This window comes from Mustelus asterias, chromosome 18 (assembly GCF_964213995.1).
Source record: "Mustelus asterias chromosome 18, sMusAst1.hap1.1, whole genome shotgun sequence".
Lineage (NCBI taxonomy): Eukaryota > Metazoa > Chordata > Chondrichthyes > Carcharhiniformes > Triakidae > Mustelus > Mustelus asterias.
Genome location: NC_135818.1, coordinates 76,687,491 through 76,703,521, shown reverse-complemented (window position 1 = coordinate 76,703,521; position 16,031 = coordinate 76,687,491). Strand labels below are relative to the sequence as shown.

Sequence of the window (16,031 nt, the reverse complement as noted above, 5' to 3'; positions counted from 1 at the left end):
AGGGAAAAACTTTTCTCTGCACTCAAATCATTCTGGTCTCATCTGTTGATCATTTGCCTCCAAGTCACCAATGAACTCTTCCGATAACTGCACTGGATCACGAAATTAGAGGATCATCAAAAAGAGGATCGTTTAAAGTTAAAGTTTATTTATTAGTCACAAGTAAGCCTTACATTAATACTACAATGAAATTACTGTGAAATTTCCCCTGGTCGCCACATTCTGGCCCCTATTTGAGTCAAATGCCAAATCGCATTTTAATTGCATGTTGCACAAGTTGCTCCAACAGTCTAAAAAACACATATGCAGATTTTGTTTGTAAAACACAATCTAAAACAGTAAGTGAAATGAGTGTCATGCGAGTCTGCGTAGGGATCCATATGAAATATTTTCATAAGAGTTTAGGTAACAAAATAAGCATAGTGTGTGGTTTTATTCAACTAGCAAATGTTTCTTCTTAGGATTTACCAAGTCAGAGAGTGCTACAAGATATAAACTTGCACAGATAACTGTATCTTTAGATACTGATGGATACAGTCCACTTAACTCAAATGTTCGTTAATGGCCCTGTATGGCTATAGCCAATATTATTCCCCTTGACCTCTTTCTCCATAGATCATTTAAGTCATAGTCCTCATTTAAGATTATAGTTATTTCTGTTGTACATGAAACTAATGACTCCCATTTAAGCTGATATTGTTAATGGCTTTCTCAGACTTTTGTCCCATTCTCCTTCAAATCTGCTGTCATCACCCAGCTCCTCAAAACTCAATCCTGGACCCCTCTACAAACTACTGTCTCCTTTCCAACCTCCACTTTCCCCCTCCAAAATCTGTAAATGCGTTGTTGTTACCATGTCGCATTAAGTTGATTTTTCTCTACATCCTACCTATGACTGCAACACTACATTCTCCACTGTCTCCTTTCTTTCTCTATGTACGGTATGCTGTATCTGTATAGTGCACAAGAAACAATACTTTTCACTGTATACTAATACATGTGACACTAATAAATCAAATCAACGCCCACCTTTTCTATAATTCCATCTTTGAGTCCGTTCAGCACCAAAATGGCTAAAATCACAAATGAGTTTGAGGGGAAGATGGTGGAATACCAAACTCTTGTTATTACCTTTTTAATTAACCAGTTACACTCGCAAAGCAATGCATTACCTTGTTTGTTAAGATCTTCCAACTGCTCCTCTTTAAGATCCAACTGTTCAGTTAGTCTTGATGCAGAATCTAGAGCATCATTTGCTTCCTTCAAATGTTGCTGTAACAGAAGGAAAGCAGTTATCAATCGTAAAATACGGGTGGGAAAAAAAGAATAATTTCTAATGGGTGCTGAGAATTGGTGCTGTAGATATGCTGAAGTGTCGGTAGGAAAAGTTGCCTGATCACCAATTAAATTCACTCTATATGGAATCCAAATGCAAACAAAATTGCAACATATTACCAAGTCCCCATTTAATGTTGTTTCGCTTTAATGTTGGTAGTTTAATGGAGGAGGCGGCCCATCATCTTGTTGAGCATTGAGAGATTTGTTTTCGCATCAGTTCCCACAATGCCCTATTGGTGCCACTTTGGAGCAGCCTCCCCTGCCACCTAACCCACCAACCTGTGGCCTCTCTGTGCTCGACAATGTGACTTGTGGCCTCTCCCAGTGCCAGACCCTGTCATTTTCTCCACGCCCAACCCTCAGACTTGCAGCCTCTGCTTGATCTTTCAACATGTGACCTATCCCCATGCCCGATCCTTAGCTTAAGGCTTCTCCCCTTGCCTGACCCTCGAACTCGTGTCCTTTTCACCTCCTGGATCTCCGACTTGTGCCAGACCCACCCTCCTGCTCCTCAACTCATCTTTTTCCACTCCTGAACCTGCATTCTAGCTCAAAACCCAGCTCTGATCTGCCGGAGCTCTGTGGTTTTCAAGGTGCAAGTCCCAACGGTGCAGAAGTGCTCAACTGAGTCTTTCATAATCCTTTTTTTCGCAAATGACCATTTAAGTTGCTCTTCTTGTCTCTCTCCATTCATCTGCAGCGAGGGTTCAGGAGAGAGAAGCAGCAAGCAGGTGCATTTAAAAAAAAATACGGATTATAAGATCCCAGCTCCGCATTTTTGCATCATCTTGACACACACCAACAACTCCTGAAATCTGGATTAGATCCGGATTTTGAACAGAGACACAGGTTCAGGAAGGGAGACGAGGAGAGGGCAAGTCAAGGAGTGGGATTATCACGGGAGAGACCTCAAGTCAGACGGTCAGGATTGGGAGAGGCTGCAAGTCAGAGGGTCAGGGAGGGGAAGGACCTGCGACCAGGAGAATCAGGAAATTAGAAGTTCAGGAAGTGGGATTGGCGGTGAGCAGAAAGTAGTGCAAGTATAAACCTCAAATAATTCCTCTAAGTTTTTAAATTTAATTTTGCTTTCAAAATTATTCCATTCACCAACGTAGTAATGTAGCAATGTAAAGTACTTTAACTTACATGCAGGGTGTTTTGAGTGTTTTCTTTCTGACAAAGGAAGTCCTACAGAACCTATCCCACTTTTAATGTTAACTCCTAAGGGAATCCATATTCCACTTAAAGTTACAATTTTCAGAAACAACTTTAAGTGAGAACTTACAGTACTTAAAACCAAAATATATACTGGGAGTGATTGAAAACAAGTGTGATGCAGACTCACTTTTGTTCATTTTGGCTGCAACATCTTCTAATGGAGTTTGTATATTTTCTAAGTTACTATAATTACTATAATAGTTGGCCCAAATTTCATGCTGGCATTTTATGCCTCCAAATAATTGATGCTAAGCACGCTGCTTTTTCTGATTACTGTTAACTTGATTGAGACAATCTAGGCTTTTAGCAGATGTCAAGACTTCTCACCCTATGTAAATAGATGGCTTCATCCCAGAGATGTAAAGCTAATTATAAACATTCAAGGCTTTTAGTACAGACACTTTTCAGAAGTAGTATCAGGGCAGGAGTCAGGAAAACATTCAGCTAGTTTAACAGCAAAACTGCAATCAGCAGAGAACCAAGCTGTTGAAATCTCCGAAACAGATAGATTTCAGAGAGCTAAATTCAGCTGCCCCAAAAACTCTAAAGCTATCGCACAGTGCCGAGAAGCCACAGGTTGGTGGGCTAGGTAGCAGGAAGGAGGGTCCGCTGCCACTCTGCCTGAGATCAGGGGAGGGGAAGGGGGGACCGCTGCCACTCTGCCTCAGATCAGGGGAGGGGAAGGGGGGGGGGTCCGCTGCCACTCTGCCTGAGATCAGGGGAGGGGAAGGGGGGTCCACTGCCACTCTGCCTGAGGTGGAGATGCCGGCGTTGGACTGGGGTAAACACAGTAAGAGTTTTAACAACACCAGGTTAAAGCTTTAACCTGGTGTTGTTAAAACTCTTACTCTGCCTGAGATCAGGGGAGGGGAAGGGGGGGTCTGCTGCCACTCTGCCTGACTCGATGGCCCGAATGGCCTCTTTCTGTGCTGTAGGGATTCTAAGATTCTAAGATTTCTAAGAAATACTCCCAGTTTCAAATCGACCCAGCACTTAGAATCAAAATGGTAAAATAGGGCCCTCGGCTATCGAAGCAAAGAAAAATAACCAATACAATATAGGACCCTACAGGATATCACCGATGTAAAACTTCAGTGGTAAGAGTTTTTTTGAATGGCAAATTACAGAAAGATTCACTATCCACTGATTCGCATCCCTGGCTAGAAAACTAAAGGAAATGTTCTCCTTACCTCTAATTCTGTGACGGTTTTCTCAAGACTTGATGCTTTCTTCTTCCACTCTGCAATGTCCTTCTGATACTTCTCCAACTCAGTTGCATACATTGCTTTCTCCTCTACACAGACAATATGAATTGTCACAAAAAAAATACAAGTGCTAATTAAATCAAATAAAATTAATAATGTTTATCTCCATAAGTAACCTGAAATTTACTACTTTAATTTAGGTGGTTTTTTAAAAACTCATTCACACAAAGTGGGGGTTGCTGGGAGGGCCAAAACTGATTGTCCATTCAAGCTAGCCATTCGGGAAGCAGGATGTGCAACCACTGATGTTCACGTGGCTCAAAGCTTTCCATTTCAGCTTTTTAATACAACTGACTAGCTTGTAAGAACATCTCAGAAGACAGCTAAGAGTAAACCAGGTTATTGTAGGATCTGGAGTCATCTACAGGCCAGACCAGGTAAGAATGATAGGTTTACTTCTCCCTATCATGGATATTAACGAACCAGCTAGGTTTTTATGACAACCGAGTACTTGATGGTCTCCATTACTGATTTTATTACAGATTTAATTAATTAACTAAATTTAAATTCCCAACTGCTGTGGTAGGATTTGAACTCACTTCGTGACTTCAAGGGGTGTCTGGACAAATACATGAATAGGATGGGAATAGAGTGATTATGGTCCCCAAAAGGGTAGGGGATTTTAGTTCAGTCGGGCAGCATGATCGGTGCTGGCTTTGAGGGCCGAAGAGCCTCTTCCTGTGCTGTAATTTTCTTTGTTCTCATGTTTCTGGATTATGAGTAACAAGACCACCATGCTACTGCATCCTAATCAAGGTCGCGTGCCTACCATTGAAATAAAATTAAAGATCCAAAGTGAGTTATCATCATAGCAATCATAGAAACCCTACAGTACAGAAAGAGGCCATTCGGCCCATCGAGTCTGCACCGACCACAATCCCACCCAGGCCCTAGCCCCATATTCCTACATATTTACCCACTAATCCCGCTAACCTACACATCTCAGGACACTAAGGGGCAATTTAGAATGGCCAATCAACCTAACCCGCACATCTTTGGACTGTGGGAGGAAACCGGAGCACCCGGAGGAAACCCACGCAGACACGAGGAGAATGTGCAAACTCCACACAGACAGTGACCCAAGCCAGGAATCGAACCCAGATCCCTGGAGCTGTGAAGCAGCAGTGCTAACCACTGTGCTACCATGCCACCCCATAGCCGTTATAGCAGGCAGCGAGAAAAAAATCATAACGGAAACCCATTAAATAATGAAGGATCATTTAAAAATAACCTTGAGGGGCAAATGGGCTATTTAATAAAGACAATGGTTGGAAATCTCCAACCTTGCCCACAGCGGGGATTCTACAGTCCCGCTGGCAACGGTGGTGGAGTGCACGAGACCGGAAAATTCAGCCACTGTATTTTATCAACAGTGCTAAGAAACAAGGATATTAGACAGTTGCGAAAATGATGAGGATGGAAAGACATATTGGGGAACTGAGCACAAATTCAGCAGCAGAAATAGGCTTGGATGGAATTTTTAAAAGTTGGCTTTTCACCTTGGATCTATCGGACATTTAATTAAATATTAATTTAACAAATACAAGTTAACAATAAATACAAGCATTTACAATATGTGTATACTACTGGTTACCAAAAGGTTCCTGTTTGCATTCAATGATTAGTAATAAAATAGACAATTATAGATGTAAAGGATTTAGTAATCAGTAACACAGGGTGCAGCAGACAAATAAAAAGCAATTGCACAGTGAATCATACACTGTGGGGGAACATTGCCTATGACTTTATGTAAATAGATAAGTTAAATGAGCTGTAAAAGTTACAACACATAAATGCAGCACGAGATGCAGCCTGACTTCTGCCTGATCGACTATAAGCATTAAACATCAAAAATTCAAATTTTAGTTTAAGTTATCTGATCACAATCAGGGAGTTTGTGGATGTGCTGCATTTTCCTCAATATCCCATAAATTAGTGATGGAGGGTAAAGCAAATGGGGGGGAAGAAAGCCAGTGAGGTTTCTGTTTGCAGTGATTCTCAGTGTAAAGTGTACTGGCTGTAACAGGCTCAATAAAGGCTTACAGCAGAGATGGACATCATTCAGCACTCAATCGGTACCAAACCTTTGTTCTGAGCAATCCAAAACAAATTTCACTCTCATACCCCCACTCAACAGTCCTTTATTCCCCCCACACTTAATATAGTCATCTAATTTTGTCTTACAAGATACCCAATGTTTCTGCCTCAAACTACTTGCTGTGCCAATATCTACTCCTAAAACCCTCTTTAGAAAAAGTTTATTCTATCATCTCTTTTTATACATAGCAAATGTTAACTTGCTGAGCTTCAGCATTCACTGCTTTTTCTCCCTAGTCAGTAGTCGTCTTCTCTACTAGTTTAATGCCCGTTTTACAATATAGAAGTATGCCCTAAGCAAGGATTTGTATAAATTTGTCATCCTTTGCTTTCTTTTTTGTTTTAAATGGTTTGAGCAATCTATACTTGCACTTTTTAGATTTTATGCACTTAGTCTTGCTATTTACCCATTCCACTCAACATCTTTGGGGCGGGGGGGGGGGGGGTTGTGGTGGTGCGGCACAGTGGCACAATAACTAGCACTGCTGCCTCATAGCGCCAGGGACCCAGGTTCAATTCCAGCCTTAGGTCACTGTCTGTGCAGAGTCTGCACATTCTCCCTGTATCTGCGTGGGTTTCCTCCCACAATCCAAAGATGTGCAGGTTAGCTAAATTGCCCCTTAGTGTCCCAGGATGTGTAGGTTAGTGGGATAAATGCGTGGGGTTACGGGGATGGGGGGGGGGTTAGTGGGATAAATGCGTGGGGTTACGGGGATTGGGGGGGGGGGGGGGGGGAGAGAGAGAGAGAGAGAGGGGAAGAAATGGGGCAGGGGGGACGGGGACGTCCCAATGACAATGACCTGGCACCAAATTAGGGAGGGAGAGAAAGGTGTTGGATGAAGCCTGCAGTGAGGAGTAAAGTGTGACAAGCTGAAGTGACACAGCCTACTCATGCAATGGTGCTTGATCATTTTCAATTCATACTCCATTAAAACATCAGAGTATTCTGAAATGCTACATTCCAATAAGAGCATTCCAATAAAAACAAGTATCAAGTCGATATATTTATTTAGTGTCAACTAGTAGTTTTATGCCATAGCTGTCAATTCCATATAATTCATCACCAGACATTGTTATTTTGAGGTAAGTTGATGATTTGCAGGTATTTTGCTTCCCTATGATCACTTGCCCTCTTCCAGTTTCTCTTACAACTCCATATACATGCAGCATATGAATCATGCAGTTCATTGCAATAGTTTGGGCTGAAGGAGGCTCTCTTCAGGTTATTTGATCTTACACTTCCAAAGTGCCAAATCTGTTTTTCCTGTTACCACATCGAGCTGTGGCTTAAAGGAGTCTCGTGTTCTGGCTTCAACTGTTCTTCTCAGCAACCCATTCCAACTACTGAGCTCGATCTTGGCTGTATAGTCTACATTCGGAAATATCATCAAAATGTATTTCTTCCTGGAAAACGTTTTAGTCTCCAGAAACAATGGCCAGAAACAAATGCTTTTCAACTCTGGCTCCACGGTTAGTCTTTATGATTTTACCATTCATGCCCGTTATCAAGACGACAGTATAAGGACTGAATACTGTCAGTGGACTTTGAACACCGGTTACATCACTGAAGGGATTAATAAGGCATTTGTTTACAGATTATTCCGTATATGCTGGTAAGCTATCTTTGGTTTAAAAGAGTGTACCAATGCACTCCAAGCCATGGGGATGCTACGAAACAGGGTCACATCTGCATCTCTGGCACAGCAATTCCATATTATGGCGAGGTCATCATGGGAGATGCTCAGTTAGGATTATTTAATTTGAGGACGTGGGAAGACTGGAGAATCGCTCCGTACATACCGCCTCTGCCCCCTAGTGTCAGATTTAAGTGTACAACAGACAACTTGCACTTCAGTCTTACTCGTTTGAACAGAAGAGTGTCTGTTGTGTGAGATGATCTTAAAATCATTAAATGGGAAAGTGGAAAGGAAAGCTGGGAAGTAATCAAGTATAACTTCTTAGTTAAACTTCTGCCTGGCTAGATCCATCCCAAAAAATATAGAGTCACTTTCGATATTTGCTTACCCTGTTGAAATTGCTCTATCACCATCTGCAGGTTTGTCAGTGACATTGCATATTGCTTCACTTGTTCCTGAGACACATTCAACTGCATCATCGCCTCATCTCGCTGTTTTGCGATGGTTTGAAGTTGCTCCTGCAAGGACTCCACTTGAAGGCTGGCTTGGTGGCTGGAAGAGAGAACCACCATGCAGCTTAAGTAATTCGGATTTTCTAAAACTCACCCGAGTATAACTGATGCCACCAGCCATTTTGTTTAGCAAAATAGCCCTTCAGGCCTGTTTCGCCATTTAAAGGCTAATGGCTGATCTTAGTGTAACCTCCTGCCTGCCGACCACCCACCCTCTGATAACCCTTTCTCCACAAACCACCCCCCAACCTCTTTCCACTGGCTTTTGAGGAAGTGAGTTCCGAAGATTCAAAAACTGGTTCAGAAACACACATGAAGAAGCTGTTTACATCTATAGTATGGCAACACTGCACAGTCACACGTGTGATGGTTCCCGTGGAGGAACTGCAAACCAAAAATAACTAAAATTTACCAAATAACCACCAAATGAAGAAATTAACAAGAAGGTTTCACATTTTGGAGTTTTTACTTTAACATGAATCAGGATTAGTGCGGCACGATGGCATAGTAGTTAGCATTGCTGCCTCACAGCGCCAGGGACCTCGGTTTGATTCCTGGCTTGGGTCACTGTCTGTGCGGAGTCTGCACGTTCTCCCCGTGTCTGCGTGGGTGCTCCAGTTTCCTCCCAGTCTGAAAAGATGTGCTGGTTAGGTGCATTGGCCATGTTAAATTCTCCCTCAGTGTACCTGAACAGGTGTCAGAGTGTGGTGACTGGGGGATTTTCACAGTAACCTCTTTGCAGTGTTAATGTAAGCCCACTTGTGACAACAATAAATAAACTTTAAAACTTAACATAAGCCAAACATGAATTAACAGATACATTATGGTTCATACAAATTATAAATTACACATGCAACAGCAGATACATAGAATCATAGAAACCCTACAGTACAGAAAGAGGCCATTTGGCCCATCGAGTCTGCACCGACCACAATCCCACCCAGGCCCGACCCCCATATCCCTACGTATTTACGCACTAATCCCTCTAACCTACGCATCTCAGGACGCTAAGGGCAATTTTTAGCATGGCCAATCAACCTAACCTGCACATCTTTGGACTATAACAACAAAGACTAGCTCACAAGATGAGGTGCATTCACATTGCTCCTCGCTTAAATGTGGTCTACGTGCAATTTTACTGTCTTACCAACTTCACTGTGTTGGATCTCTCACTTAATGGATTTAGCCACAAATCACCTGCAACAGTAGCCGTCACTCCTTCCCTATTTCCTGGAGACAGTCACCACCAAACCACACACTACCTAGCTCAGGGTGACTCACTGTCACAGATTTTCCGGGACAGCCCTGCAATTCGACCTTGTGTCCCACATTCTGAGTCAGGCTTTACTGAATTGCTGGTACCCAGCAGTCCCTTTCTTTTCACATGCATTGAACGTGGCACATTAGCAACTTGCAGTCGGGGCTGGTCTGCAGATGCCCAGGGGGTGGGTCCAGCAGGTGACAGCAGGTTGCACGTTTGTGGACCTTGCCCCCACCTCCACCCCACCACCTCTCATGTCCGCCAGTCCACTACCCTCCCTCCCTTCACTCTCACAGCTTCACCAGCATCTGTACAGCAAAGTATCCCTTTTTTTTGGCTAGAGTTGGTCACCCTACCTTAGCTAGGTTCACAACAGTCTTGATGGTGCTAATTCCCACAGACTCTGACTGATGTGTACTCAATGGAGCATCATTCACACTGACAGCGTTTAATCACTCAATCAACAATATTTCAATGTATTTAATTCAATTTTCCAATGTAAAATAAAGGCAGACAGCTTTTTCCATTTTATATACATTCTGTGAAGTTATTTTGACTTGCTTTCCACTTGGGTGAATCCAATTCTTGAATTACATCACCTTATGATTTTGTTACCAATTGAACCAAACCAGGGGCTTGTTCAAGCTCAACTCATGGATCTGAGCACATACATCATACATCCAGGCTGAGCTACAAAGGAAGTGCTGCATTATCAGAAGAGTGGATAAAAGTCTATGAAGCTTATCCAGCTACTGTAGGCAGGTGTTAAAGACCAATACTACTACTGAAAGAAGAGTAGGAAGCTCTCCATGTCTTTGACAAAGCTTTTGGGCATCAAGCACTAATCTCCTTTCATGTCTAATGTTGTTCTATAATATTGCTGTTGATGTTTGAGATTAAAGATGCTATCTAAATGCAAGTTTTGCTGTTGTTCTTTCTGCAACCAACACAACTACCAATATTGTTGATTAATGCAGTACTTAATTACAAATTTTAAATGAAAGACGAACATTTATATGGTGTTATTCACAACCACAGGTTGTTCCCAAGTGTCTTACACCCACTGAATGACTTTGAACTGCTATAATGCAGGGAACTTGGCAGATAATGTGCGCAGTGTAAGCTCCCAAAATAGCAATGAGATATGACTAGATCATTTGTTTAAGTGATGTTGACTGGTGCGTGGGTTTTCTCCGGGTGCTCCAGTTTCCTGCCACACTCCAAAGATGTGCATGTTAGTTAACTGGCCATGTTAAATTGCCTCTTAGTGTCAGGGTGATTAGCAGGATAGATGCTTGGGATTACAGACATAGGGCCTGGGTGGGATTGTGGTCAGTGCAGGTGCGATGGGCCGATTGGCCTCCTTCTGCTCTGTAGGGCTTCTATGCTTCTATAATAAATATTGGCCTGTTCCCCAACTCTTCTTTGAAATAGTGTCATTGGATCCTCTACATCCTCTTGAGAGGACAGACAGTGACGTGGTGTTTTAACATTTCATGTGAAACACTTTGGGACATTTCTGGCAGACATGATTAGCCACCATCATGAATGCAAAAATCTTTATTTCTTCCTGTTCTACATGCCCATTTGCCAGAGATTGAGCACCTAAGGATCAGGGCTACGAACTGAAGTTCAACTTTCCCCTCTTCCTAGCCTGAGACCATTGAGCCAACTGCAATGAACTCACAAGTGCAGTAAAAGCAGCTAACTCGGTGCACAGCAAGAACTGAATCTGGAATCCTGTGCGGCTCAACATCGTTTACCTACCTTACAAACTTATCACAATAATTATCCCCCTGTCCTGAACACTGGGCAGCTGCTGACTGACTGACAAACAGGTATATCATCTTTACCCTTGCAGAAGGTTTTAGTCAGCCCAGTCTTTCACATGAGATGAGGGCGGCACGGTAGCACAGTGGATAGCACTGCTGCTTCACAGCTCCAGGGACTTGGGTTCGATTCCCGGCTCGGGTCACTGTCTGTGTGGAGTTTGCACATTCTCCTCGTGTCTGCGTGGGTTTCCTCTGGGTGCTCCGGTTTCCTCCCACAGTCCAAAGATGTGTGGGTTAGGTTGATTGGCCATGCTAAAATTGCCCCTTAGTGTCCTGAGATGTGTAGGTTAGAGGGATTAGCGGGTAAGTGTGTAGGGATATGGGGGTAGGGCCTGGGTGGGATTGTGGTTGGTACAGACTCGATGGGCCAGATGGCCTCTTTCTGCACTGTAGGCTTTCTATGATGATTCTATGATACCGTAACTGAGATTAGTGATTAATTTTGGAGCCAATCGTAGCCCAAATCTATGTCATGTGGTGCACCTAATCAAATATTATAACATCTTTAATAATCACCATCAGAATCTATTATTTAGTAAAAAGGCTTTGCTTTTACCTGGCGTTTTCCACTGCACAAGATGATGATGTCAACTTTTCCTGCAGGAAATTAGTTCTCTTCCTCAGCTCAGCCTCTCGATCCTCAGCTGCCAAGGCCTCTTTGGTGTAGGACTCTTCCATCTCAATTAAATGATGACGCAACCGCTGCAAATCCTGGTTCAAGCGTTGCTCCTTATCACGTGTGTGCTGCAACTGCATTAAGGACAGAAGTCACCATCATCATTCCATTGTATTGGATTAAGATTGCTACTGGTCTCTCTCCAAGATAATATGAAATCAGAGGCAGATTGGGAACTTAATAGAACGTCAGGACTAGGGGAGATCGAGACTAAGTACAGTAAGTTTCTATTTTAACAAAGTGCAGGTGATAGCAAACATGTAGTTAGTTCTCCATTCTTTTGCCTGCGCTCACCAAACTTAAGTAGCCAATCTTTATTGTCCTGATACAAAAGCAAAATGCTGCGGTTCCTGAAATCTGAAGTAAAAACAGAAAATGCTGGAAACACTCAGGTCTGGCAGCATCTGTGGAGGGAAACCAAGTTAACATTTCTGTATCTTTCCACAGGCTCTGCCTGACCCAAATGCTTGCTGCATTTTCTGTTTTTACTCCTTGGTCCTGAGGTTAGCGAGAACCCAGGTTATTTTCCATTTAACAATCTGCCTCTTGCTTCACCAAATCCATTGAGCAAGATACTCAGAAACATTTTCAGCTACAGTTGTTTTGTGCTCAACTAGCCAGGCTTATGGGACAGTAAAGCCCTTACAAGTAACATACCATGCTTTTTTTTGTTCACTATTTGTTCTCACACTCATCAATCTCACATTGAGTTGACATAGAATCTATCCCAGGTACAATCATAGAACCCCTACAGTGCAGGAGGAGGCCATTCAGCCCATCTGGCCCACACCGACAACAATCCCACCCAGGCCCTATCCCTGCAACCCCAAGTATTTATCCTGCTAGTCCCCCTGTCACTAAGGGGCAATTTAGAAAGCCAATACACCTAACCCGCACATCTTTGGACTGTGGGAGGAAACCGGAGCACCCAGAGGAAATCCACGCAGACACAGGGAGAATGTGCAAACTCCACACAGACAGTAACCCAAGGCCGGAATTGAACCCGGGTCCTTGGCGTTGTGAGGCGCAATGCTAACCACTGTGATTTAAAAAAAAAAATATCTTCCGCAGTCATTAGCTGGATAGTACGCAACTGCATCAAGATGTGATCATTTTCAGCCTGCTCCCTACAAAGCCTAACATTATTGAGTCATCTCACTTAACTTAAAGATAACTAATTGTTGATTTTCTCGGCTGTCAACTGCCTCGTTAAAGCTTGCTCCATCTACCCTAGTCTAGGATGGCAGAGATCGAAATGGCTAAGAAGGTGGAAATGTGCATGGCAGATACACTGATAAAATTAGGTGTTGGCTTTTCTTAGGAATTGTATTTTCTGTTGTGGTTTTTAAGCAACGCAGTTGGCCTATTATGTTTGGTGCAGGAAGGGGTTTAGGAATTGCCTACACTAACTACCAGAGTGATTTCCAGTCTTCATATCGTATGTAAAGTTTGTCAACGACCAGTTGTCTTAGGACATAGTTGCTGCACAATATTAATCTCCCATGGATCAGTTCTGCTTGTGTGCATGACATTGAGATTCTTATTGCTGTGTTGTATTTAATTTCACTTCTCAAGTTTGTATATTAAAATCGTCATTAATTAAGAAGAAAACAAAAAACAAGTGCCTGAAGCTCAGATTGCTTTGTTACCAGACAGGGGCAATCCAAGTAGATGTCTCTATTGTTCCCTATCCTCTTTCCGATTAAGCCAAACCTCCCTCATGCTCATCCATTCTAGTCCTGAATTTCCATCTTGATCTCTCTTCTTCTGCGCGCGCGCCCCCCCACCCCCCCCCCCCCAATCCCCGTTCTTGAGTATATTTTATTTTCAAGATCCCACCTCCTACTTCCTTGATTTCACATTGTTGAACACCCAATTTTCCTTCACTTTTTCCATTGTACTTTGCTCCCTCTAGTCAGGCACCGTTGCCTTCCTTTCCAAACATCACTTCACTGCTCAAGGTACTATATCTTGCAAACTACTGTCCCACTGTCAACCACCCTGTCATCTCCAAAATGCATGAAAGATGTTTGCACTCAAAGACCCAGGCGCATCTCCCCCATGAGGCTTCCACATCATGAATATAGCCCTAAGCAGAGATGTTATGAACATCCTCAATAACCAATGCTGTGGAGCACTATCCCATCTAAATCGCTCAGTAGTATTTACATGGTCCACTACTAATTTCCCCCAACACCTCTCCGCCATTATCCAGCTTAGTGGAACTGCCTTTGCTTCATTCTACTCTTACCCAGTAAATCGCAGCCAGATCATCTTCAGCAATGGCTTCTCTTCCCACTGTGCACCATCACTTCAAAGTCTCTGAAGGATCAATTCTTGGACACTTCTTCCTGGCATTAGTATTCCTAGCAATATAGTCAGTTTTCATACGTGCACTGTTAGAAGTTTGATGTCAGTGGAAATTCTAATGACCTAAATGCTCAACATCATTTGGAGCCCAGGGTAATGTCAACGCTCTTGCCCAGAAACCATTAAGTTTCATACACAACGCGGTTGCACAACTCACAGACGTACAGCAAAACTGAAACAAAGCAAATTGGCTCGACAGGTTTGCCATTCTTCCTTCCCAGGCATGAAAGGCCGCCTGGACCAGGGCCTTTGCAGCACGTTACTTCAATGACTATGGGATGTCCTGTTTTACTGGAAAAGTCTATCTCAGACATGAAGAGTTTGTGCTTCTTTGTTGAGTTGGAATGTAGACAGTTCATAATCTGGCTCCAAATGAGAAAAACACTCACAAATGCGAAAGGAATGCAAGCACAGAGCATGTTCATGTCAGGTGCTGTGTAGCTTGTGCTTAAGTAAGACATTGCTAATCCTGTTAGTACCACTGGCAGATTAGTGTCAAACTCAAAGTTAAATTTTGCACTGTGAACATGTTTATCTGGAGCTAGATTGACACAGCTCAAAACCACCAATCTGGACAAGATTTAAACTCACGCTTCTGAGTTGCAATCATCTCATTCCTTTCAGCTGTATTCAATTTGTTTTAAAACATCTAAAATACTAACGTAATCTCCATTTGAATAATATCTTACCTCATTCACTAACGCAGAGTTTTCCATCTGTTTCTGTTTGAGGGCCAGCATTACTTGGTCTCGCTCATGCTGAAACATCCCAGCTTGCTCTTGCATTGATTTCACTTCATTCAGCAGCTGATTTAACTCACCAGTCTTCCCCTTCAAATTATGAAACAGAACTAATCAATTCTATAATGAAGCTCAAGTCTAGCAAGATGGAAGTCAGCAAATCTTTTTAAAAACCATTTAACTAACTGTGGTAATTTAAGCCACTTTGTAGTGTCTAGAGTTGTATCATTTTTTAAAATATCATTATTGAACTTCCACATTTCATGTCGTTCTTTTGTGTGTAACAATACAATTTAAGGAGAAAGACAGGGCCTAATGTGGGAGATTAGTTTCAAGTACTGTATTTCAACAGAAGACAATATCCCTTCTAAAATTTCTTCAATGTTTTAACATACCCATTTTATTGGTGCAATAAAGGTTTCTTCTTCACCAGCGTTTGACATTTTGGTCTACGGTCACTGAAAGAATCCCTGAACAGCTTCAATGGAAACAGTGGCATGTGGGGGAGGTAGAAAAAGGGCTCTACTTAAAACCGCTTCAACAGCCAAGCTGAAAATGTCCAATCTCGGGAAACCATTCTCCTGGATGGGTATTCCAAAGAGTAACATGGTTCCTGGATCAAGTTTTAGACCAAAATGAAATGATGCCAATGTTCGGAAATATTGACAGTGCCTTTAGTTATCACTGGAGCTACCCAGTAGGGAAGCACAAACAATTCCAGGAACGAAAGCCAGGTGAGAAATTTGGCAATTCTTTCAAACGGTAAAGAAATACATGCCTTATTTTTGACAAAATATATTCCAAACTTTCCTTCGGCTTCATAGCAGGTTACTTGGGCATAAGGAACAAAGAGCACACTTCTCAGAAGCAGGGTAGATGTTTACATGAGAGACATGCTGGAAATACTCAGCAGGTCAGGCAGCATTTGCGCAGAGGAAAATGGACTTAAATGTTTTCGGTCCACGACCTTTCAGCAGAAGACTTAGTTGATTTGGTTCAGAAATATCATTCACAGATTTAACACATCTCTTGCAAAACTATGTGTCACAAAAACTCAGTTTGCAGGTGCAGCAGGTAATCAAGGC

The 16,031-nt window shown here is 42.5% G+C and overlaps 1 protein-coding gene across 3 annotated transcripts in view; it reads right to left on the bottom strand.

Annotated features, from left to right (window-relative positions):
- Nucleotides 1-16,031, bottom strand: part of trip11 (thyroid hormone receptor interactor 11) — an 82,864-nt gene that overhangs the window by 20,389 nt on the left and 46,444 nt on the right. For 2 of the 3 annotated variants that reach the window (XM_078234313.1, XM_078234316.1), the window contains 5 exons: nt 14,896-15,036; nt 11,717-11,910; nt 7,944-8,107; nt 3,747-3,850; nt 1,173-1,272 (listed from right to left, as the gene is read on the bottom strand). In XM_078234313.1, coding sequence (XP_078090439.1) covers nt 1,173-1,272; nt 3,747-3,850; nt 7,944-8,107; nt 11,717-11,910; nt 14,896-15,036 — 703 coding nt within the window. The remainder of the gene's footprint in view (nt 1-1,172; nt 1,273-3,746; nt 3,851-7,943; nt 8,108-11,716; nt 11,911-14,895; nt 15,037-16,031) is intronic. The other variant, XM_078234315.1, reaches the window with a different exon arrangement.